The 27,703-nt window shown below is 31.7% G+C and overlaps 1 protein-coding gene across 1 annotated transcript; it reads right to left on the bottom strand.

Moving 5' to 3' along the window:
* Positions 1-27,623, bottom strand: LOC110597346 (amylo-alpha-1,6-glucosidase and 4-alpha-glucanotransferase). The gene is given in 17 exon segments (XM_078024696.1): positions 1-118; positions 6,224-6,287; positions 6,290-6,356; positions 6,460-6,564; positions 8,207-8,308; positions 9,776-9,987; positions 10,679-10,713; positions 10,715-10,789; positions 11,758-11,893; positions 18,133-18,244; positions 19,691-19,919; positions 21,536-21,603; positions 21,605-21,636; positions 26,205-26,377; positions 27,085-27,162; positions 27,164-27,216; positions 27,459-27,623. Coding segments are annotated over 17 exon segments (1,824 nt in total).
* Positions 27,624-27,703: the final 80 nt, after the last annotated feature.

Here is a 27,703-nt window from a genome sequence, read left to right on the forward strand (position 1 = left end):
CTATAAATCATAAAGTGTTTCAAGAATAACATCAATTGACCAGGCTTGTGTCTCACAGATGAAAGTACAATACTGGCCATTCTCATTGGTCAGTTTTGGAAGTCCTTTCCAAGGGGATCTGAAAAATAGAAAGGATTTTTTATGAGACATAATCTAACATATTTTAACAATATAGTTAATACTTCATGTTTTTTTTTTGCCTTTTGGTACAGAAACAATCACTTGTAAAAAAATAAACCAGAATATCCTAAAGATGTCCATATAAAGAATTTAGATTAAAATTATTTTTTTCCTATTCCATCCTTAGGATTTATAACTTTCAAATACAAAGGATCCTTTTATCTATTAGAAATATACTAAACCCTCACCATTCCAGGCAATATAGGAATATTCTTTGAGGCTTAATTTCATTATTTTAGAATAAATTATAAGACTCAAGTTGTAATTATGTAGATAGTATTGTGATTTTGTGTGTGTGTGGTGCTGGGAATTGACTCTATGGCCTCATACATGCTAGGCAAGCACTCTACTTTTGAGGTACATCCCCATGTGTGATCTTGATATAACTGTAAAACTAAATAAAATAATAAACACTAGTAATTGTCACTGAGAAAACTGACAATTTTCATTTTACTAAATAACAAATTTATATAGTATATACTTATGTTATAATATTTAGTATTTTATATACATTACCTCATTTAATGCTCACTGTAACTATATGATACAGGAGCTAGAATTACTCCTTACTTATACAGAATTAAGAGGCATTAATAAAGCTTTAAAAATGTGTTCTAGAACACAGAAATATTATTGTATCTAATTTATTCTTAGTTTCAGAATACCTCCTAAAATATGAAGCAAATTTCAAAAAAAATAAAAATACAGAAATCTGTAATATTTCTTTTTTAATTTTTTTTTGGTTGTAGATAGACAACATCTATTTGTTTTTTTATGTGGTGCTGAAAATTGAACCTAGGGTCTTGTGCATGCTAAGTGAGCACTTTACAGCTAAACTACAACCCCAGCCCATAATGTTTCTATCTTAAGTGGGGTTGTGAGAATATATTAATTTCCTTGTTTTTCATTGGAACTCAACTGTGTTACAAATATTCTCCTGTACATAGGAAATATTTCATAATTAAAATAGGAAAATAATTCTATGAGATGAATATGAGTTATTTTTGATAGGTATTATCAAAGAAGCTAGGTATTATATTTATTTTTAATAAAGGTATATGTACATGAACACATACCTTTATTTATTTTTATGTAGTGCTTAGGAATGAACCCAGTGCCTCACATGTGCTAGACAAGCATTCTACCACTGAGCTATGACCATAGCCTGGTATTATATTCCTTAAAAAAATCTATCAAATAGAAATGTAAAATACAGAAAAATTATTTAAATGACTCCAAATATTAAAGTTACTTCAGAGCAAAATGCCAAATCTCTGAAGTTGGATAGTTGGGTAATCTGTAAGTGGTTGAATTATATTCTCCACATTCATGATTACTTATTAGCAGATATGATTAGTTAAGATGAGGTTATACTGGAGTAAGGTGGGCCCTAATCCAATATGACTGGCATCCTTATACAGGAGAAATTTGGACACCAACATGCACACAAAAGGAATGTCCAGTGAAGACTGAAGGTTTGATGTCACAGCTCTAATGCCTTCAGAGAGAGAATGGCCCTGCCCATGCCTTGATTTCAGATTATTGCCTGCAGAAATTGAGATAATATCCTGTTGTTTAACAGCTTCTGTGGAGTCACTCAGTTTGTGGTGCTTTGTTATGACAGCCCTGGACATAACAAAGTTCTACTGATATTATGGAACAAAATGAGGTTATAAAATTACTAAAATTATAAGATTATAAAACTATGCTGCTCACAATTAAATGCGGACACTAGTACATGGAATATATCCACACTAGTATAAAGAAGTCTCCTTTACTGAAAAATTCATACCTAAATTCATTAGGCAGGCAGAACAAAGGGGGTGTCTACAATAAGAGAGAGGAAGAGAAAAGAAGGAAAGGATAGTGTTATGGTTTAGATTAGGTGTTCTCCAAAAGCTCATGTGAGAAAATGTAAGTTTTAAAGGTGAAGTGGTTGGGTTATGACAGCCTTAACCCAATCAGTGAATTAATCTCCTGACAGGGACTAACTGGTAACTGTAGGCAGGGAGGATGTACCTGCAGGAGGTAGGTCACTGGGAATGTGACTTTGGGATATATATTTTGTCCTTGAGGAGTAAAGCTCTTTCTCTGCTTCCTGTTGTGATGTCTTGAACTGTTTTCCTCCACCACACCCTTTTGCCTTGATATTCAGCCTCACCTCAAGTTCTAAGAAATGGAGTTGAGCCCCAAGGAATAGAGCCAGATGTCTATGGACTAAGACCTCTGAAACAGTGAGCTTGCAAATAAACTTTTCCTATTTCTGCTGTTCTTGTCAAGTCTTTTTTGTAACAGCAGTGAGAAAGCTGACTAAGAGAGATTACAAGTACTTCAAAGCAAGATGTCAGTGCTCAAGAAGTATAAGAAAGGAGGTGGAGGTCACAACAGGTGTGGGGATGGTTGAGAGTAATCTGAATTCAAGTGATGTAAGGAAGGCACTTACATGTAGAGGTTGCCTAGTATGGAGTGTAAGACAATATGGGAAGGGCATTTATGTCTCTGGACATCTGTTCAGGGGATGTCAGAGCCAGAGAAGGCACAGATAGTTTGAAAATATAAATATGCAAAAATATATGTTGGTAACAAATAAAAGAAATCTGGAGTGCTATATTAATATTAAAGAAAGTAGACCTTGGAGCAGAGAAGAATCAGTGATAAGGAAGGTGATTTCATAAATGTTTATATACTTAATAACAGTGTTTCAAAACACCTGGAGCAAAAACATATACAACAGCACACAGAAACAAGTACAGCAGGAGATTGCAATATTCCTTTGTCAGTAATTTATAGAATAAGGAGATGGAAATCCCTTAAGAAATTTGAACATCAACCAACTTGAACCAACTGACATTTCTACAACATGCCACCTAAGGATTGCATAATATATATTCTTTTTTTTTTGAGAGAGAGAGAGAGAGAGAGAGAGAGAGAGAGAGAGAGAGAGAGAAAGAGAGAGAGAGAGAGAGAGAGAGAGAGAGAGAGAGAGAGAGAGAATATTTTTAATATTTATTTTTTAGTTTTTGGCAGACATAAAATCTTTGTTTGTATGTGGTGCTGAGGATCGAACCCGGGCCACACACATGCCAGGCAAGCGCGCTACCACTTGGGCCACATCCCCAGCCCCAGAATATATATTCTTTGCAACTGAAAACAGATGAATTACCTAGACAAAAAATTCTGAATCATAACTACTAATAAGTTTATAAGGATTTGAGTAACACAGAGTATACTCCTTGACTACAATGGACTCAATTTTTAAAACAATAATAGAAATAGCTCTGGAAAATTCATGAACATTTGAAAACTAAATAATGAATTTCTAAGTAACCTATGAGTGAAAGATGAAATCAAAGGAGAAAACAGAAAGTACTTCAACCAAACTTGGAATAGAACCATGATTGGACCCAGTTATCCCACCCCTCTGTATATACCCAAAGGATCTGAAAAACAGCATACTACAGTGATATAGCCACCCCAATGTTTACAGAAGCTCAATTCACAATAGTGAAGCTATGGAACTAACCCAGGTGCCCTTCAACAGATGAACAGATAAAGAAAAGGTGGAATATATACCCATAGAATATTACTCACCACAAAGAAGAATGAAATGATGGCATTTGCCAGGTAAATGGATTGAGCTAGAGACTTATCATGCTAAGTGAAATAAATGAATCCCCCAAAATCAAAGGCCAAATGTTCTCTCTGATAAGCTAATACACAATAAGGGTTGGAGGAATAGAAAGCCATTGGATTAGATGAAGGGGAATGAGGAAAGGCAAGGAGGGTGGAAATAGGAAAGACAGAAGACATTTTTTTCTATGTTCATATATGAATACACAACCAGTGTAACTCCACATCATATACAACTACAAGAATGGGAAGTTATAATTCATGTATGTATAATATGTCAAAATACATTCTACTGCTAAGTAAACCTAAAAAGAACAAATAAAAATTTTAAGAAAAGGAAGTACTTCAACTAAATATGTATACAACTTATCAGAATTTGTGGAATATGATAAACTGATACTTTAGGGGAAATGTATAGCACTAAACACCTGTATTAGAAAAGACAAGAGGCAACCAGGGTACACGTCTGTATCCCAAGCTATTTAGGATACTATGGTAGGAAAATCACAAGTTCAAAGCCTGCCTGGGCAGGGGATGTAGTTCACTAGTAGAGTGTTTGCCAGACATGTGTGTGGCCCTGAGTTTAGAAATCAGTATTGCAAAGCAAAAATATTAATAAAAAATAAGCAAACAAACAAAATCCCTTAGATTTTTAGAGAATGAGCACATTTAGGTGCTTGAAATAAAAGCCAGAGAAAGTGTAAACAGAGTTAATAGTGCAGTTAAGAACACAGCCTGGAGGACCTGACTGCCTGGATCTTAGTAAAAGCTAAAGTAGATTACTTGCTGTTTGACTTTGTCCAAGATACTTCACCTTCTTAACTTTGTTTATAAAATGAAGATAATTAATGATAGCTCATATCTGTCTTATTATCTTGTCTATGTAACATATGTTAATATATCAGTCCTTGAAACAATCCAACCTCCAAAGATCCCAACTCACCCTATGCAGATGAGAAAACCAAGCTTTAGAGAAGTTAAACAACTTCCTCATGGTCACACAGTGAGTAAGTGGACAAATGGATAACAACAGTAATATGTGATGGTGGTGGAGATTATGATGATGGTAATAGTAGCAATTTTATATAGTTGTTTGGATTAAATTAGTCATTTTACACACATGCATTTAGAATAATGCCTAGAACAGGGTTAAGTAGTCAATGAATATCATTTGTTGTTATTACCATTAGTTCTACCATGTAAACAAGGGAAACCTAATACTAATGGTACCATAAGGTTTTTCATGAAAAAAGGAAAGCAGTAGCCAGCTCAAAGTAGAGAACTGAAGGGAAGTCATGGGGTCTGGAAACTAGGAGAGATCTGGTTGAGTGCCTTTGCCAGAGTGGTGAGAGCGAAAGCCAGATGAAGGTGGTAATGACTAAGTGGGTGGTCAAAATGGAGAGAGAAAAGAGTTACTCCTGAAGGGGACAAGGGCTGGTAAGAGAGACAGGACCAGGTTTGAGTTGATAACTATATGAAGGGATTTTGTTTTAGAATGGGCTGACAGGTATCTCTGTAGCTTAAGTAGGAAAGATAAAGTGGAATATCAAAGAAGATAATTAATTAATGGAACAAGGTCTCATAACAGGTCTGAAGTGGTGAGATGACAGGTATAAGTAGAATGATGCCAGGAATGCCAGATAGTCTTACTTTTAACAGATAAAAGGGAACAAAGAGAAAAGAAATGCAAAACCCCTAGAAACAGTACAGGGCAACGACAGAGTTGGGTTTTCTGTGAGTATATTGAAGCTAATGAAGACCAGTTTTCATGCAATGTTTGCCAGATACATTGAAGTCTCTTATGTTCTTGAAAGAGAGGTGATACAATTTATACCAATTATGCATAATTAGTCTGAGCAATAAGATGAAGGCATAATCTAGAATTTGAGAAATTAAGATAGATTTGATGAAATTTTTACCATTTTAGAAAAATATGTAATTCTGACACTGTTAATCTGCTAATATTTAGGACAGAGGAGGTGAGAAACTGTTTTTGAAATAACAGTCAAAAGGCCAATTCCAATATTTTAACTATAATTGGAACATTTTTGAAAATTGTTATATATATATCAACTAATTCAAAAGACCTGATTCAAATATTTTTGTTTTTTGTAATTATTCTTTGCTCACCACATTCTAAAAATATGAGCTAAATTTTGAAAATCAAGGACTATTCCATATGTTCAAATCATACAATATGAAATCCTTAGCTTTAAGTAACTTACTACCTAAAGTAATGAAGGAAAGGTAAAATTTCCACAATGGACTCTGCCATGTTAAACAAGAAAGGTTTCAAGCTTCATTGCGATACTTAGAGCACAGAGAAATGAATCCTAAGGAAACCCAACTTACCTAATATCTAATGAACTGAGGACACACCCGTTATAGACATTACATGCCCATGACAACTTACCTCTCAAGATTAAGATAATGTCGAGAAAGAACGTTTTTAACCAAAAACGTTGTCTTTGCACTACACTCGGACCCATCAATTTGGAAAAATATAACTTTGCATGAAGAAAATATCCAAAAGGCCATAGCCATTCCTGAAAAAAAAGATAATTTAAAAGTAAAGTAAAGAAAAAAACTGTGAATATCTACAACTATTTAAAAAATAACTGAAAACTCAGAGAAAAATGAAATTCGTACAGGTCCTTGGTGATAATTGAAACCTCTAGCAAGATTGTAGTTGTCATTGTCTAAGGCATTGTCATATATCCCACAGTAAACCATATCACTGCAAAATAATTGGAACTTAAGTTTAATAAAAGAAGCTCAGATATCATAGAAAGCATTAAAAACATTTCAATAGCAATGTTAAGAAAAATAATCATGTTATCTTCCAATTTATAGAATAAGCTCAGCATTAAAACATAATTTAACCTTAAATAAGAATATAATGAGTCTAGAGGATTTTAGCAATGTGTTCAGAAATAATTAAAAAATACTGACTAATATAAAAAATATTAAATATTCACATATCTTGCCTTCCAGAAGTGAGCTTGTCCATTGGTTTAAAGTCAAGTATTTCAAAAGGTCTCTAATATATGAATAATAATTGATATGGCCATATAATAAATTGAATTACTAAATATTATAGATAAGATTTTACTGGTTATAGATTATAAAGGTTGTTTTTGAAACTTCTCCATGACATTATTTTAAAATTATATTTGGCATATCATCACACTACAAATAGCAATTCAACATACATTCTGATAGTATGTAGAATTTATAACATATTTATGCAGCAAACAATATTACAAAATTATTGTAACAGAAAATACAAGGGCTATGTATACTTGATTTAATTTAAATACAGAGGTTTTTTTTTTTTTAAGATACATGTGGCCACAAAAATAAACTTTGTGTTTTAGTTTTGATCAGTGCGTCTTAACTACTCTGAAAATATGAGAATCTCAGAATGTAGTTAAGAAAAAACACAAAATTTTGCATCTCATGATGGAAATGAGTTCATAGTAAAGTAGGAAAATTCTTCAAAAGTGAGATTCTGTCATCAATTCATACAGAAAGCAAGTTAATAACAACTATCAAGTTTTAAAGAAAAATTATAAAGGAAAAACAGAAGGGTTATTAGAAACTCAAGGAAAAAAACAAAGTTGGAAAGGACAAGAAATACATGATAGCATAAACCCACAACTGTAAAATAAAAATGAAATCATTTATGGATATAAGTAAAAAGAGTAGTATAATTACAAAGAAAAGATGGATAAGACTAATATTGAGAACAGAATTAAATCCTCACCTTTCATCACTATATGTGAATAATACCTAATACTTAAAATATCATAAAATAGCAGCATATACTTTTTTTTTAGAAATGTAGAAACAACTATTAGTAGAAACAATATAAAAAATAATGACCACCTTTGAGGAGTAGAATTGAGGTGAAGAAAGGAAGCAAGGGAATGAATTATTTTTCTTTTTGTGGTGCTGGGGATTGACCCCATGTAATGTTTTCCATAAATTCTCTTAGGTATATGCCCATATGGTCCAAATTGTACAAAAATGCACAGATAGATCAGATGATAATGATGCTTATTTCTAGATAAAGGGGTTTCAAGTAATTTTATGTTTTTCTTTATATATCTGTAACTTCTAATATGTATAATAATCATTTACCACCAGTAAAATGCACATCAGAAAATATTCATGACATTAGTTTTCTAAACTAAAACTATAATTGATTATTGAATACAGAATAAGACAGAGACATTCTGAGTACTGATGCTTAATGAAAGTACAGATGACACTTTTAAAAACTCAATCTGAATGAAATTTTGGAGATGTTATCTATAAGAAAAATTGATAGCTGATGTTAAAATATTTGGATTAAATATAATACTAACAACATTCTTAATACTTAGATTCCAACTTAGTCTGGATCTAAAGTTTTCATGCCAAGGGGACCAAGTAATTTTTTTTCTGCGATCTCCAATGCTCTCCATGCTTTTTCTGTAGTAAACAGCTCAGGGGCCTATTGAATGGAAGGAGACCCTCAGAGTTATACAAAGTTACATACAAGAGGAAGTGAGGGGAAAGGGAAAAATAATACAAGGGGAAGGAATGAATTACAGTAGTGGGGGTAGAGAGAGAAGAGGGGAGGGGAGGGGAGGGGAGGGGAGGGGGATAGTAGAGGATAGGAAAGGCAGCAGAATACAACAGACATGAGTATATCAATATGTAAATCAATGGAAGTGTAACTGATGTGATTCTGCAAGCTGTATACGGGGTAAAATGGGAGTTCATAACCCACTTGAATCAAAATGTGAAATATGATATATCAAGAACTATGTAATGTTTTGAACAACCAAAAATTAAAAAAAATTAATAAATATACAACTTTTTCACATCACAGAAGAATTACTTTCACCTACATATACACATCATCATCTTGAAAAAGAATGAATATATTTAAAAATACAGTGTGAGCAGAATTTAAGAGTAGATGCCTAACCAGATTTAATTCCATGAGGCTAACTTGGAAGCACTGTTCTAGGCCTTAGAAGTTAGGAAAATGTGTGGATATTCTTAAAAAATGTATTAGATCAAGAGGAAGTTGTCATAGTTATTAGGAATATAGAACTCACTTCAACTCATGTAATTTATTCTTTATAATATTTACAAGAGTTTCCTTTAAGGCATATCTGAACACACTTTCTGCTTCTAGGATCATAATAAAATGTAGAACAATATAAAGTCACGTGTAATACAGAGAAGAAGGAGAAGAGGATCTGCATTAATTTTTCACAGATTAATCAAATGCACATTGAATCAAAGCTGTCCTGTGTGTCTGTGTGTTTTTCATTCTACTGTAATTTATAATACCATGTTTAGTTATGTTTTTGACAAAATGGAAACAGCTAGACAGGCATGGAGAAACACAAACCTCTATTTTATTGCCCTCATAGTTTAGGCAGAATTTTAAAAGGAGAGACTCTTGAATCTTTGGCTGTACATAATTTATTAATTATCAATAAAAGAGCATGTGAATTTAAGCTATTTCTGGTAATTCACTACTCCAGAACTTCCTATCTAGCATGCTGAGGCACTGGTTGTGGCACAGATGATTGAAAATACAGACATCTTTAGCTTCCAGGACAACTGAGTGGGTCAGGGGCTCATTGAAGAAGCTGGATTTGGCATAAACAGCAAAATCCAAGCACAGTGTCTTGCACAAATATCATTTTCTATGTGTATTCAGGATGTGAACAATACATCAGGAAAACACTTCACTGATCATCTTCCATTGTTTTCTATTTTTGATACTGATTGGTAAATGTTAAAGGTGATAAGCAGACCTTTTTAATTATAAAAGACTATATAAAACTACCTTGTAAGCAATATCCTTTTCTGCAGTTCAATGAAAACAGTAAAAAATTAAAAATAATAAAAATTAAGTAAATTCTATTACAATTTAGATAGTAACAAACATATCATTTACCACGACCATTACTATGGTAAAATTAGGCCTGAGCTGGTATTCACTCCAAAGACTTGAAGCTCCATAACTGTCTTTGTATATGCCACGTTTGTGAACTAGATTTGGATGCTTCTCATTAGAATCAGAAGGATCTTCTGAAACATGAAACAGTTTTTCAAAGTTGTCTTGTATTTTTCTGTTCCATTCTTCATATGAGACTGTTACAACTTTCCCTGGAAAATGATGAAAATACATGGCAGTTTCAGACATTTAAAGCAATTCAAACCTCTAATAAGAGCCAAAAAGTCATATTTAGTACACTTATTAATTTTTATCTACTAGGGAAAAATAAATTGGCCATTTTTTGAAAATGTAGCTAGCCTAAATTGAGATGTGATATAAAACATTTACTGTATTTAAAAAACTCAGTACTTCCCAAAATATAAAATAGTTCAGGAATAGTTTTATATTGACTACATATTGAATAATATTTCACAAACATTATCATAAATGAAACATAATTAATTTCATCCATTTCTTTTTACTTTTAACAAATGAATTAGAAAATTTTAAATTATTTATGTGGCTCAAATAATATTTCAATTGGACAGAATTTTCTCAAAAAAGATATAAAGATTTCAAAATTGTTCATGAAAATAGAACCTGTTCACAGTCACACTAAGATAAAAGAAAACCACAATAAGGCAGTAACTATGTTGTTTTTCTTGCCTCAGTTTAAACTGCTATCAAAAATATGGTTAGTAACTAGATTTGCTACAATTTCCATAGAGTAGATTAATGATTTTTCTTTCTTCTTGAAATTTATGGTTTTCTAATATTAGCTAACTGCATCAAATGATGAGTACATAGTTAAAAATACAGACAGTATTAGAAGTTTCTTTGTAAATAAAAGGAAGAGCTTACCATGTTTTTTTACTCTAACTTCATGATAAGGAAAAATTTTTTTTGGATAATTCCAGCAACCAACAAATGGCAGATTTACACAAGCCCACAATTTCCACAGCAGACCCATCTCTAAAATTAAAAATAAATTTTATTCTCTAAGTAGGATTTGTTTAGGCATTATTTTAAAAAGATATTCAATAAACAATCCTGATAAATAGTATAACCAATTCATTATAAATGCAACTATCTACTAAGAAATCCTAACTTTATAAGGAATATATAATTTTGCTGGGGACTGAAACCAGGCCTCACCCAAGTTAGAGAAGTGTTCTACCAGGGAGCTACACCCTTCAGTCTAGTAGCAACTATTTAAAAACTATGTTTTAGATAATTCTTACTGAAGATAAAATTTGAAGAAAAGAGCATCTCAGCTTAATATAGTACAAGAAGCTATTTGTTGATAGCTTCTGAAATTAAAAAAAAATGACAAATTCTGGGACAAAAGTTTAAAGAATTATGAAGAAAAAAGATTCCCTTTTTATGAAGTGAAAAGACTATAAAAGACAGAACAACTGATGGTTGCTCATATTTACAAAAGATATGCACAATGAAATATTAACCACTGGGATAATAGATCACAAGACTTGATTTTTAAGTACTTGCAGAGGCTGAAACCATGATAATTTCTGAAAAAAAAAAAAAGAACAGACAGCTTTGCTATATAACATATATCAAAAGGAACACATCTGCATGACAAGGAGAAAGAACGGATGAGTCAGAAAATAGAAAAGAGGAAGAGAGGCAGATTTTTATTGATTTACTATGAAGAATACATCATCAATAGAGTAAAAGATTCGACAAGTATGTGTTTTTAAAAACTAAAATGGTAAATTAAAAGGGCATAATTAGGGGGCTGGGGCTGTGGCTCAAGTGGTAGAGCGCTCACCTAGCATGCCTGAGGCACTGGGTTCGATCCTCTGTATGACATAAAAATAAAGATATTGTGTCCACCTACAACTAAAATATATACATATATTTTAAGACATATTTTTTTAAAAAAGGGCATAATTACAAAAGCACTTTAAAATAAACACTACCTTGCAGTGACTGGAATTCCTCTGTTTCTAGCTCTGTCACTTTCTCCCATTTTATCCATCCATGTGCCACAATTTAAGAGATTTCCTCCATAAATAAATCCTGTATTGTCATCAACCCCTGCAGTTATATTAAAACCTAAAAAAACCCAAACATGTATAAAACAAATGTTCTATAACCGGTACATATTATATATAGCAAATGAAAATTAATATTGTATTTAAAATATTTATACAATTTATAGGAATATAATAAACCAGGACAACTATTCTGAAGATCAACTTGGTAATATCTTAATAATTAGAGACATAAAATTGAACAGTAATTACATTTTTTTCTAAATATACTCTAGGGAAATCCTTACTTCTTTGCACATGGAGATCCTTATAAGAATATTCATCATTACATTGCTTTTATCAGCAAATAAATAAACCATTCAGTAGAGGAATGATTAAATGCTGTTTATATATAGGGAAACACCCTATATCATATAATATTTAAAGTAGATTTATGTAAACAAAAATATCCAAGACAAAATGATTGAGTAAACAAGTCATAAAAAGAGATATATAATAAAAACTTTTTCTGTAAAAGCTTAAAACACAGATAATACTAATGTATACAGCTATGCATGTCTATCTGGTCTATATGAAACTCATAAAATTATACACGTATTTGTGTATAATTTTAAAATACATCAAATATTTATACAGTGTATATGTTATAGTACACTGAATATATACAACACAACATCGATCACATGTAATTCGCATATACTCAAATACACACAAAAGTCTAAAGCATTAAAAATATACATGGAAATAGTGAACCCTGATTATAAGATAGTCATTAATTCTAGAGAGAAAAGGAAGAAAAGAAGAGATGAAGCTTTGGATATACCTGATATGGTTTATTTCTTTTCAAACAAAAACAGAAAGATCTGAAGAAAATATAACTGAATGTTAATATCTGCTTAATTTGAGTACTAAGTTTGAGGTTGAATTTATACCACTATCTGTAATTTGAAATAAAAAATGAAATTAATTCAAAGATATCACAAAGTATGTTCTTTAAATATAAAATCTATTTCTATTGATTTACTGAAGGATAAAAGAACTATAAGTGATTGTTAGAAACTAACTTCGGTTAGCATGGTAGGTATTTGGATGTTTCTGCTAGAAATAATAAATTAATGATTTTAAATTAGTATATACAATGTAATTTTGAGTATACAATATTTGCCAATGAGTGCAGTGAGTTACCTAGAAACTCAAATGTTCATTACATTATGTTATAAATGGTGCCATTATATTAACATATTAATATATTTTAAATGTAATATTATATTTTAAAATCATAAATTATAAAATCATAATCATTTTAAAATCAAAAGACATATTTCCTTCTAATGTTTTTATACAGTAATTTTTTTTATAAATGGCTTATATCAAATATTTTTTATTTACTAGATTTCACATTTGTGTGTCATAGGTATAATTTTGTAATTTTTTTATTCTGGTCAATGTAAATATTTTCTGTTAATTGTAAAGGCTGTTTCTTCTTTTTATGTAATTATAAATGGTGGTATGATCAATATCATCATATAATATGACTTTTTTGTGTGTTTTAGATTATTTCATAGGCTAGATACCTAGGAGCAGATTAAATTAATGAAAACATAAATATTTTATATCTCTTTTTTACTTATATATGACAGCGGAATGCATTACAATTCTTATTACATATATACAGCACACTTTTTCATATCTCTGGTTGTATACACAGTATATTCACACCAATTCATATCTTCATACATGTACTTTTATAATAATGATCATCACAATCCACCATCATTAATAACCTATGCCCCCTCCCTTCCTTTCAAACCCCTCTTCCCTATCTAGAGAGGGAATGGGAGCAGGAATATGGGAGGAATATTTTATATCTCAATAAATACATTTGTAAATTTTCTTTTTCTTTTCTTTCTTTCTTTTCTTTTTTTTTCTTTTTTCTTTTTTTTTTGAGAAAGGGTCTTGTTAAGTTGCTTAGAACCTCACTAATTTGCTGAGGCTGGCTTTCAACTGGCAATCCTCCTGCTTTAGTCTCTAAAGCCATGGGATTACAGGTATATGTCACCATGCCTGACGGGTAATTATTTTTAAAAAGGAATGCCATCACAAATTGGTGTGAATATACTTAGTATACAACCAGAGATATGAAAAATTGTGCTCTATATGTATAATAAGAATTTTGATGCATTTCACTGTCCCATATAAATAAAAAAATAAAAAATAAAATAAAAAAGAAATGCCATCATTAGTATATAAATACTTCTCAAAACTAAACATTTTTGATTTTGTTTGAATGGATCCCTCCCCACAAATTTAAAATTGTAATCCTGGCCTCCAGTATATTTGAATGTGACTTTATTTAGTAACTAAACTTCACAAAGGTAATCAAGTTACAATGATCATTAGGGTGGACCCTAATCCAATCTGACTGGTATCTTTATAAGAGGACATTTGGGCACAGACATACCCAAAGGGAAGATGATGTGAACTACAGGAAGAATGCCATGTGAACATGAAGATCCTGTACTAAATAAAGAGAGAGGCTTGGAACAGATTTTCCCTCACTGCCTTTTTGAAAGTTGCCTTTTCTCTTCACCCTTAAATAGATCCAGTATTTGATGAAAGTGGGTGGCAACTGTTGTGCCCCTTCTCTTTTCTAGGGTGCACTCTACATGTGACTGTGATTTCCTAGGAAATTTGTTGCTATTTGCTGGGGTTTTTTGGGGGGAGGGAATTAATCTCTAACTCTTTCCACTGATAAATAAACCACATGAATTGTGTCTGTAATTAAAAAAAAAAGTTTTCTGTCAGTCAATGTCTTATATACTTAGCACAGATTTGTAACTCAAAATTGTATGGCCTTTTTGGAACACAGCTGTAGACTTGGTACATAGTGGTGTGGTGCCAGAAGACAGATGCCTACAAAATGACTGGCATCCTTTCAGGTTTGAGAATGTGGCCTACTTTATTAATAAGCCAGGGATGTGGAGAGAATACTTACCAACAATGGGAACAGCCAGGGGAAGTCCTTTATTTCTGTTTGGCACATAAAGACCCTCTATCCCATTGAGATTCTCTAATGATTCTCTAATAAAAATCATGGAAACAGTCTGGAGGAGAATCTCTGTAAGTGTTAAGAGGGTTTTTTTTTCTTCCAGCTTATTTTGTTTGTAATTTCTAGTTTTTAAAAATGTTGGATGGAAAAAAATGTTGGATGGAAAATTTAATTTTAGAAATTTTTATCACAAAAAACCTCAAAAAACTAACAAAAAAGAGGAATGGAATTCTGATACACATACAACATGGTTGAAACATAAAAAAATATGCTCAATGAAATAAGCCAGAAATAAAAGGCAAATATATTATTTTTTCAATTATATGAGATGCACAGACTATGATTTAGATGTTCTGAAAGCTGTAAGAGGTGTGGCCTGATGAAGGTGGTTGAGTCACTGGAGACATTACCATTGGAAAAGATCAATGACGCCTTTCAGAGGGGGTTAGGTTCCAAAGAATAAGAATGTCCTGACCTCTAAATCAATGGCTTTCTTTATTGTCATGGGATCTCCCCCACACATAATCTCTCCCACTATGAGAGTATCTGGCATGATGTGATATAACCAAGAGGGTTCTCACCAGAGACCAAACTCAACAGAGATGCTTCAGCTTATACTTTCAGCCTCCAAACCTTTGAGCTAAACAAATCTTTTTTCTGTATTAAGTGGCCTGCCTCAGGTATTTTGTTATAGTAACAGACACTGGACAAACACATTCAAATAGTTAAATTCATAGATACAGAAAGTAAAATAGTTACATTCATAGATACAGAAAGTAGAATAGCAATTTTTAGGAGCTGGGAAAAGGCTAATGAGTACTTATTATTTACTGGGTAGTTTCTGTTTGGGATGACAAAAAAGTTCTGGAGATGGATAGTGATGATGGCTACACAAAATGTGAATGTAGTTAAAGCCCCTGAACTGTACACTTTCAAATGGCTAAATTGGGACATTTTATAATAAAATTTTTAAAACAATATTTTTAAAATGCTTAACAGCCAAAAAATCAGCAATCCAATTAGAAAATAAGCAAATTACACAATTAGGGGAGATGAATGGCAGATAAGTATATGAAAAGATGTTTAACATTAGAGATATGCAAATATTGTATAGCAGTCTACACAACCATTAGCACTTTTTTGAAAACAAAACAAAACAAAACAAAACTCCATAACAATAAATGGTGATTCAGTGTGGATGAAAATCAAAACTGGTCCTCTCCAGATTGTTGTAGAGGAATGTAAAATGGTACAAACATTTTGGAACATTGTCTAGCAATTTCTTATAAAATAAAACAGGCACTCATTATAGGACTGACTCATATACTTGGCCATTCCCTGAGAAATGAAACATATGTGTCATGTAAAAATCTACATGTGAAATATTCATATTAGTTGTATTAGTAAAAAAATAGAACTACTTATATGTCCTTCAGTGGATGAAAGTTTAAATAAATTCTGACATCCCTAAGAGGAAATACTATTCAGCAACAAAAAGAAATAAACTACCAATGCATGTATCTGCTTGGATGGATCTTGAGGGCATTATAATTAGTGAATAAAACCACTCAAAAAGTTATATGCAGTATGATTCAATTTACATAACATTCTCAACATAATTAAATCATATATAGAGAGAAATGATTAGCAGTTGTTAGAGTTCAAGTGTGGCAGTAGAGTGGGTAGGTGTGAACTATAAAGGCAGACACAAAGACCTTTGTGGTGATGGATTAGTTTGGTACCTTGATTGTGGTAATGGTTACATGAAGTTATACATGGAGTCATATTTCACAGAGCTACATGCATACATACATGCAAATGTGAGCATGTATGCACAAACACACAGACACACAGATGAGATAATGTAAAAACTAGAAACCAAATCAGGTCTATAGGCTAGTTAACAGTAGCACACTAATGTCAATTTCCCAATGATACCATACTTCAGTTATATAAGACACCCCCATTGGGAGAAGCTGAGGGAAACTGGGTGAATGGTTCATGGTTCTCCATGTATCACTTTTTTGCAAACTTTTATGAATCTTAAATTCTTTCTAAACTATAAAGTTAAAAAATTGATATGCATGGCATTTGCTATTAGATGAATAGAACTGGAAAACAGCATCTAAGTGAAATAAGACAGATCCCCAAAGTCAAGGGTATACTGTTTTCTTTCATATTCAGAAGCCAGAAACAAGGAAAAAAAGAAAGGGGTACAGATCCCATGAAAATCAGTAGAGCAGAGGGGGAGGGAGACAGGATGGGAAAAGAGAGGAACGATAGAATGCAATTGACCAAATTATGCTATGTATACAGATGAATATACCACGGTGATTTTCATCTTTATGTGCATCTATTAAACACCAATTAAAAATGGTGTTTAAAATTAAAAATGTGTAAGTAAATAAAAGGCCAGTAGAGTAGAGGAAAAGAAATATGGTGAGGTGAACATGGGTGGGGGAAAGAGGGGAAGAAAAGAAGAAGTACTAGGGAGTGAAGTGGAGCAAATGCTTGTGTGATTATCTCAAAATGAACCCAAAATTATATATAACTATAATGCACAAAGAAAACATTAAAATGACATATACATGAAATAATATATGTTTTATAAAAAATAAATATACAATAAATGCATTAGAATAATTCTCTAAAAGAAATAGGGGAAAAATGAAACAATTACCCTTGCATTGGCTGGTAATTATTGTGTGTCATAAAATAAGGAAGAAGAAGTTAAAAGTTTATCAATTTTAACTTGATATACATATATCATTTTTGTAAAAACTGTTTTATAGGGGTATAAGCCAAAGAGAGAGACCAGGGAAAAAATCCTAGTTTGCCACTTAGTAGCTCTTTAGCTCTGGGCAGGCTACTCTTAAGATGTTTTCTCATTTAGTAAAAATGAAAACAAAATAACTTGTTTCAAATGTTCTTTGGAGTATTAAATTGGAACAACATAGGTTAAGTATTTAGTACAATGCCTACCAGATAATGACTCAATTTGTGGCAATTAATATTGATGCTATCATTATAAATTGTAACCAACAATATTATTGTTAATATTGGTTGACTGAATGATATGAAATTTCATATTTTCTCTAGAAACTAAAAACTTGATGAGATCAGAAACAGTCTTATCTTTCTCATTGTTATATTTTAAGGTTTTTCATCCATTACTGCAAAGTGAAAGAATGATTACAAGGTTTAATTTCTCTGCATCAGTGAATATTCACTATAAAGTTAAAGTTCCATACCTTCATCCTTCATGTTTAGATCTATCAGTGGTCCAGCATTTCTTTCTCGGAACTGCATGCCCTGCATGTGTCTTTGCATGGCTTCCTGTATTACTGCAAACAATGGTTGATCCTGTTTGAGACAGAATGGATGTGACCTCTATTAGAAACTACATACTGATCTTCTCCTAAATCCCACAACTTAAGTAATGTGAAAACACATACGTTTCCTTGGAGGGAGAAATAAGGATTGGAGTAGGCCCAGGGAAAAGCAGCAGCTCCTACTACACAAAATAATACAATCTGTCATATGAATATTTAACATTAGTAGTTTTAACTATTTGGGCTTGTGACAAAATAATTTGTAATTTTGCAGGTAGGTGAAATGATGAGCTTGAATAGTTTCTAGCAGAACAATAAACAATAAATGAATTTAGCTTATCATTTATCACCTAAATATTCTTACTCCTCTGCACACATAAGTAATAGTGATTAAATTATGTGCAAAGTGGTACTCTCAAACATGGGAATCTATCATAACTTCAGAAAATATCCCCAGTGAATGTAAAGAGTCCACAGATAATTTTCTTTGTCCATATTAATAATAAAGTAATACTTAGGATGACAATAGGGAGATATATAATTGTATTTTTTAAAATAAGTTGAAGCATGTAAACTAAAAATGAAATTTAGAGTCCTTATATATTTGATTAAACTTTATTTTTTAAAAAAACCTGGGAATAAATCTGAATCTATCATATAAAATTCTTGATATAGTTTTAAAATGTATGAAGCACACAAAAATACTGTGCAACTTTTACCAAATTGTGAGAAAATAAATAGGTCTAAAATAAATACCTACTTGATAATATAAACCCATGTAGGACAATGGAACATAGATAAAGAATTATTTTTTGACAATTTTTTTTGATTATTTCATGATAAATGTAAACATCATGGGGACACAAACATGCTAGCCCTGAAGCAGTTTTCACCACCCCTGAAGTCTTATACCGAACACATGATAACAAAAGCAGATCAGAAATGACAAAAACGTAATATTATTGTACATTCCCTATTGGGGAAAAACACTCAAAAATGTGTATCAGTTCAACATTGTTCATAAGATGAACTCTGAACTACCTGGATTGGTTGCTGAGGTTCTTTACACCTGGTTCACCCTTTCAATATTCTCTCACTACCCTCAGGTGTTGTATACAGAAATTAAAATTAGGCTGAGCAGTATGTCCTAAACTGTGCTTCAACTCAATATGCTTCACTGTACCTTTCATCTTTCAAGTCTTCCCATATTCCCCCACAAACTCTCCTAAAATCCTACTCACATTTTCAGAGGGCATTTGGGTGAAATTCTAGTTACTTTATAAGTGTTCCTCCCTGAGTCCCACCTACTACTCCTCTCTCCCTTGTATGAGACTGCATAGTACTACTTGTACATCTTTGCAATGACCATGTTTATGTGGACACACCATCTCTTCTACCATGTTACAAGCTCTTTAATCAAGGAGCAGTTTTATGTTGACTGTGTATTAGCAAATAAGTTTTAATAAATTCTCTTTACTCATGTGCCAGCAGGCAAAGAAACAGAATCATCTGTTGGATACATTCTGGAAACTGGGCACTTGAGAATCTCTACACCATTTGGAACCATTTTACAATAATCTTGAATACATTGCAACCACCACCACACAGCATCCTGGCAATTGTATCTGGCATAAGTTCCTTCACTGAGGAGATTAGGAATGAGATCATGCCTCAGGGTACCAGCAAACGCTAAAATAATATTCCTAAACAACAGGATTGAGTGGATTGTTTAAAATGAAAACATACTCTTAAAAACTGAAGACAAACATGGTCACTTTTGGTGACTGTGTCATGGAAATATTTTCTCACTTGTCCTTATTTATTTTTATATATATTTTTAGAAAGCAGTCATAATATGATAAGCAAGCACTGAATTAAAAGTAAGAGATTTTGGTTGCAGCTTTGGTTTTTTCTCTAACAATTTGTGACTTTCTCTTTTTTCAACAGTTTTTTCATCTGTGCAGTCAGGAATTGGGCTGGGTGATTTTTAAAGTTCTTTATAGCTATAGATTCTACTTTTGAAATCCATAGTATTTCAAAATCTAAGTAATTATTAGGCATAAACTTTTATTTTATAATGTACCAAAAGCAAAGCAAATATATAAGAAAACAAATGACTAAAAGCTGACTTTAAAAAAAACACTCAATTTTAAAAATTGGTATTTAAAATTTAAAAATAGAATTCTACTATAAATATATTCTACTATATTCTACACCAAATGAGATGGAAGATTTGGGGCATCTCATTTGTAAGATGGAGTTGTGTTCTGGAAAGATGATAAAATTAAGAAGTAAGATGGCTGAGGACTAAATCCTAGCTTTGCCACCTGTATGACCTTGGAATAAGTCATTTAACAACGTCTAGACTTTAATGCTTTTTAACTAAAACATTCAGAAATTTTATTAATTCTATGCTTCAGTTGAATGTTTGTCCAGTAATTGTACATAGGAAAGTTTTGTTTTCTAAAATGCAAAAGGGTCTGTATGCACATGGCATTCCCAATTAATAAAAGGTAAGAATTCTAGCAATCTTGACCATCCAGATAAATGTCAAAAATGTGAAAACGGAATAAAAAGATTTCTGATCCATGAATACCTCTACAAAGGGAGGAAGGAAATCACCCCTCTGGTATAGGTATTCAAAATAGTTGTTCCATTTCACGTTTCCTAACCATACTTCCAGTTGGTGATTGCTACCTAGATGATTTGAAGACAGTTTCTCCTACCAACCTTGCCCTCTCCATCTCCAGATTAAGATTCAGGGGTCTGCCATAGGCACGAAAAATAGGCATTTCTAACAAGTTCTCAGATGATGGTGTTAGTACTGATTTATGGAAAATTCTGAATCACACTGCTGCAGAACTTTCTTTTCAACCTCCAATAAATTCTTTTACATTATTGTGTGACATAAGAAAAGATCATTTGAATCTGGAAAATGGAGCTTGCAAGCTTGCAACAAACAGAAGGAAACCTGCTAACTCTCTTTTTTTTTCTGTAAGACTCAGCAAGCCAGCAGTAACTTCATTATAAAAGACATAAAATGATCAAAAATTTTATCTTATAAAAATAAACTTACAAATTCTGAATATAACCTAACCTATAATATGAATGAGTAGAACTTGGCATATTCAAAGATTTTTACCTCCTTTAAATTTTTATTATATTTTTCAATGAACATTCATAAAAATACCATTGAAATATTTATGGAAAACATACCTCTCAAATGTTGAGACTAGATGGATCAGAAGAAATGTTTGAAGAACATATAGAAAACATTAAGACATAAACTTGCATTGTAACTTTTTAGATGATCTCTTATCTGGCTTCTAGATATCATCCAGTAACCAGCAGTAAACCTTTAAGTGAAATAAAAGTATCTCTTCACCAGCAGCAGAAAAAAAACAGAAGAAAAATGAGGTAAGCCTAACAGAAAAGATAAATGTGTCAATATAAATGTATGATAATCACATATGTCAATCATAAAAATCATATATGTCAATCACAAAAATAAATACAAATCCATGAACTGTATTATCACACAATAGTTACTCTAAACATGGCGTAGAAGAATAAGTTCAAATGTGTCTGCAAACTGTCTAAAATTTATCTGCAAAATGTATGTTTGTTATGTCAACTTTTATGGAATAAATTATATGTATAAAAAATTATATAAATATATATATACACACACATATTTCTTTTTGTAATGGGGATTGAACCCAGGGGCACTTAACCACTGAGCCAAATTTCCAGGCATTTTGTTTAATTTATTTTGATACAGGGTCTCACTACATTCCTTAGGGTCAGCATGCCTTAATTCCTGAGACTAGTTTTAAACTCATGATCCTCCTGCCTCTGCCTCCTGAGTCAATAGGATTTATAGGCATGTGCCACCACCCCCAGAGCAATTCTTTTTTTTAATATTTAGTTTTTAGTTGTAGTTGGACACATACCTTTATTTAATTGATTTATATGTGGTGCTGAGGATCAAACCCAGGACCTTACACATAGCAGGCAAGTGCTCTACTGCTGAGCCACAACCCCAGCCCCAATTCTATATTTTTATCAGGTTATTTTTTTTGCTTGTTTGTTGGAGATAGATTCTTTCTATGTTGTACAGGCATTCTTCAGTTTCAGCTTCTGATGCTCAGAATACAGTGTGTACCGCTACATCTTATTTACCAGATTTTTAAAAGACCCAAAGGAGATTAAAAAACAGTGCTAGATTTTTTTTTAGGTTCTGGGGATAGTACCCAGGGACTCCTGTATGCTAGACCAGCACTTTACTACTGAGTTACATCCTCTGTCCCAAGAACAAGTGGTAGACAATTGATTTCAAGATATCTTTAAACAGACAAAAAACTTTATTTTAATGAATTAAAAGCAAGAAATCAAATATTTAACATATAAAGTAATATAATATGATAATTATAGGCTTTAAAGATTCTACCCTTCCTTAAGGATAATAAATAAATCTAAATATGAAATGATTACCTGAATGATAACCAATTATATACATATATTCCTCTATTATTCTGGAGTTAAACATATTATCAAATTTCCTATTAATTTAAAATAAATTAATACTGTTACACTTTGTATACAATGAATAAATATAATGTTTGTCAACTGAAAATAAATATATTTTGGCTAGATGTTGTGGCACAAGCCTGTAATCCCAACAATCTGGCAGGCTGAAGCATGAAGTTCACAAATTTGAGGCCAGTCTCAACAATGTAGAAAAGCCCTAAGCAATTTAGTGAGATCCTGGCTCAAAATTAAAAAAAAATAAAATAAAATAAAAAAGGGCTAGGATGTAGCTCCGTTATAAAGCACCCCTAATTTCAACCTTCAGAACTGCCCCCTCAAAAAAGGAAAGGTAAAAATAAATGAATTTTTAAAAACTGTTATACTTTCATAAAAATTTTTGCAGATGAAAACGGGATTTTGTATGCTAAACAGTAAACATTTGTGGTAATTACAACTTTTATGTATAAGATATAAACAGGATATATAATAGAAAAAATTCTAAAATTTTACTTTTAGATGGATTTGAGTTTCTTTGTTTTTTCTTTTTTCCCCTGTGATTCAGGGGATTGAAGAAAGGTCCTTGTACATGTTAGGCAAGTGCTCTACCACTGATTTACATTCCCAGTTTAATTGGGTATTTTTATAAAACATTTGAACAAATATGATTGCTAGCTGTTATTTGTACTGAAAAAAATAGTCAAAAAATGGTGAAGCAGCCAGGTACAGTGACACAGGCCTATACTCCCAGAAATTCAGGAGATAGAGGCAGAAGGATCACAAATGCAAAGCCTGCCTCAGAAATTTAGTGAGGCCCTAAGCAATTTAGTGAGACCTTGTCTCAAAGTAAAAATTTAAAAAGGGGTGGAGATGTGGCTCAGTGGTTAAGCACCCTAGGTTCAATAAAAAATATTAGAACAAAGGCAACATTATACATATTTTCTCTGCTATCTCCAAAATGATGGTACAGAGTTTCCCTAAACACACTGTGTGTTTTTTTTATATGTTTTTTAGTTGTCAAAGAACTTTGTTTATTTATATGTGGTGCTGAGAATTGAACCCAGTTCCTCACTCTTGCTAGGCACAATCCCAGCCCACACTCTGTATTTTTAAATAATGGTTGATATACATGATTGATGGCTACAAACTTTGATGATGATGACAATGACAGCAGCTAACATATATACATATATATATATAGCAGTCTGTGTCAGAAAGCATTTCTATAGTTTAAAATACCCATTCAACATTTTGTATGAAACGTGGATAGAGAGATTCAAAGGTGACTTTAAATTTGTATATGCTAAAATATTTACAGTCTGTCTTTGTTAAAAAAATGCTATAAAATCTGTATCAATGATATGTGGAAATATTTATATTAACTTTTTTATTTGTTCTTTTTTAGATATACACGAGAGTAGAGTATATTTGGACATATTATACATACATGGAATATAACTTCCCATATAACACACTGATAATGTCTAAAATTTATCTGCAAAATGTAAGTTTGTTATGTCAACTTTTATGGAATAAATTATATGTATAAAAAATTATATAAATATATATATACACACACATATTTCTTTTTGTATTGGGGATTCATTCTATGGGCTTCCTATTCCCATCCCTGCTTCTGTTCACTTCCCTTTGTCTAATCCAATGAACAAACTTTTATTCTTCCCTCCCCACACACCCATATTAACCTTTTTATCTCTGAAAGTATACAGCTTATAGATTATATATCTTTGGAATAATTTCTGCTTTGTCAATTATTATAGACGTTTATAATTATAACATGTTTTTCAATAGTATCACCAAAGAAATGAATTCCCAGCCATTTTAAAATGCACCTCCAAAAAAACTACTTGCAAATCTGAGTTTATTCTAATTTTGCCAGTAAGCATTAGGCAAAACATTCTATGCTAGAAGAAAATACCAGAATTAATATTTACTTACTATACTATACTTGGTATGTAAGTGTATCAGGTACCATTAACATATATTGGTATACAGTTTATGAATAAATGTATATATTAGGGGTATTTAACAGCAACAGCATATAATAAAAAGACTGAGATTACTATTTGATGTAATAGGCTTCTATAAAATAGGCTAAAACCTAAAATTCTTCATATCAGCATGTTTTTCCCCCACAATGGCTCAGTTCAGTTTTATGAGTATTTTCATGGATTCATTGGGAAATGACAGGAAATAGATGATCAAACAGTCAAGTGAAAATAGGAAATAATTATAAAACTAAACCAAAGTTTTAATTTTATTCTTTTATAAAATTGTTTTATTTTTTATTTTTGTGGTGATAGGGATTGATCCTAGGGCCTCACATATACTTGAACTACATCTCCACTCCCAAAAAAAAGTTTTATGATTTTTTTATGATCATTCTAAATGAAAAGGTAAATTTTATTGTAGTTGTTAGGTACCATGAAGCCTTTTGATTTTATCTGAGCAGATACAAATTTAAAGGAATATAAATTTAACAGAGAGAGCCATGAATATATATAATACTTTCTACAATTTCACATATTTCAGGTTAGTTTTGAGAATTCTCAACTTCAGTGACCTCAAGTATTAAATATTTTCTAAAAATATGATGGAAATTTTTTTAAAGGAAAGCCTGTTCTTTAACCTATTTTGCTTACTCATACTTGTTATTTGATTGAAGTTTTTAATCTACTTTCAGGAACAGACACCAATAAACATGGCTGGAAGTATTTTATGTGCAATTGACAGCATCTGTATGCACAATAATAATAATTTCTTAAAACTTTTATTACTTGTGGCTGGAGCTATGGCTCAGTGGTAGGGCACTTGCCTGGCATGTGTAAGGCACTGGGTTAGATTCTCAGTACCACGTATAAATAGATAAAATAAAGGTCTATCAACAACTGAAAAAATATTTAAAAAAACAAACAAAAACATTCATTAGATGTTGATGGACCTTTATTTTATTCATTTATTTATATGCAGTGCTTATAATTGAATCCAGTGCCTCACACATGCTAGACAAGCATTTCACCACGGAGCCACAACCCTAATCTCCAAAAATAATTATTTAAAATCAGTTTTGTGTTTTGTAACTGATAGGACACCTTTAAATGATCTTTAGGTAAGTTTATTTTAAAAACTGGGAAGAGATATAGGAAAATGGGTAGTAAAATAATGATTTAAAACATATATTTTAAATATGATTTAAAGTAATATCATGAGTTAGAAGAAAAGGATTAACCAGACACAATAAAAACACACATAAATGCCTCATACACAATTATAACTAAATAATAACATGGTTAGTATTTTATGAGTATCTAAGATATTTTACTAAGCAATAACATACAGTCTTGGATAACTTTATAAATTTTTTGAAAAAAATCTTTTTCTTGTAAGTTTTTCTTTTGAATACTATTGACTTTTACATTTTAACCTTCTACAAAATTCTTTACCTGCTAAAAAAGCACAACACTGCTGCTTTTCCTTTCTGATCTCATTCAACCTATATGGTACATCCAGAAAGGAAGGTGAAAGAAGTGGCAGAGTAGGGAATTTTCCTACTCCACACATTTGGACTGAACCCAGTGAAAGGTGTTTCACAAAGGTTGAACCATTCTGAACAAAGTTGTGATAAAAGTGATAGGGTTTAAAATATAATCTGTAAAAATACAAAACTTTTTAGCAGTTTTATTCTGTTTTCCCCCTTCAAATGATTTTTCCAAACAATATATAAAAATAGTAACATAGTAGGAAAAATGTTAAATTTGATTAGATTTCAAAACTGCTTACATGTCATTCATTATTTTAGCTGGCTTTAGTCCAGGCATTGTTGTAACACAAATGGCAGAATTGAAGTGATTTTTCTTTCTGAAAAATCTGAAAACATGCCCAAATCAACTTGCTGGCTCTCATAGTTCATTTCCATTTGTAGTTTCATTTTAGAAAATTTCATTGTAAAAGGCAGATTACATTCATAATAATACCAAAATACTTTTCTTTTAATCTATGAAAATTAGAGAAAGAACTATATATACATATTCTAAACATTATATCAATTAAATTTAAAAAAATCAATGAATAAATAAATAGAAACAAATAACATAAAACAAGTTATTTTCCCCAAACATATTTTATATAGAACAGAATTTATATGGGTTTGTTTTTGTATGTTTCAGACTAAAGGATGTTAATAAATTTACTCTCCACTTAAAAACTTTTCCAGCTCTGAGTCTCCAAAATTCATGCTTTGGTCTTTTAAGAGCATGTGTAAAGTAACACTGTGTATAGTTTCTATGTAAACATACCTATTTATGTAAGCTTTGTTGGATAGACCTTGACATCTGCTTTCATGCTGCATCCAGAAGAGTGGTGTATGCACCAATTAATATAGCATCAAAGTAACATGGGATAGTATTGTGGGATCTGCTTCAAGTAGAAGAACATAGCCTGCAACCTTTTACCAACCTGTTGTAAAAATAATTTAAAAAGTTAATTTGGTGTGTTCACAGGCTACACATATTTTAAAAGATAAATCATAACATGAAACTGTGCTATCCAATAATTCATAAATCAAATTTCCATGTATTAGAACTAGAAATACAAAGAAGGGAGGAAAAAAGGTATACATTATATATCTATATATAATAATTCTTCTTGTGCCTTTGCTTATTTTGAACTAGAACACACCTTACTTATTTAATACTTACTTCAGCAATATTTCCTGATCATGAAATAAGCTGGTTACTGACATAATCGATCATCCTATCTCCAGATCTCAAATGTTCAAAAAAAGGATGCCCCATGTTATTCTTTGGTCTTATTTCTGCCAATATGGACATTAGCCCTGAAAATTCAGATATGCCATGCTGCATTACTGGTAGAGTCAAAATGTTCCCATAGTTGAGTTATAGCTAGTCCCTGATGATTTGACACGAACAAAAAAAGCAGACAA

The sequence above is a fragment of the Ictidomys tridecemlineatus genome, chromosome 10, assembly GCF_052094955.1.
Source record: "Ictidomys tridecemlineatus isolate mIctTri1 chromosome 10, mIctTri1.hap1, whole genome shotgun sequence".
NCBI classification, from domain to species: domain Eukaryota; kingdom Metazoa; phylum Chordata; class Mammalia; order Rodentia; family Sciuridae; genus Ictidomys; species Ictidomys tridecemlineatus.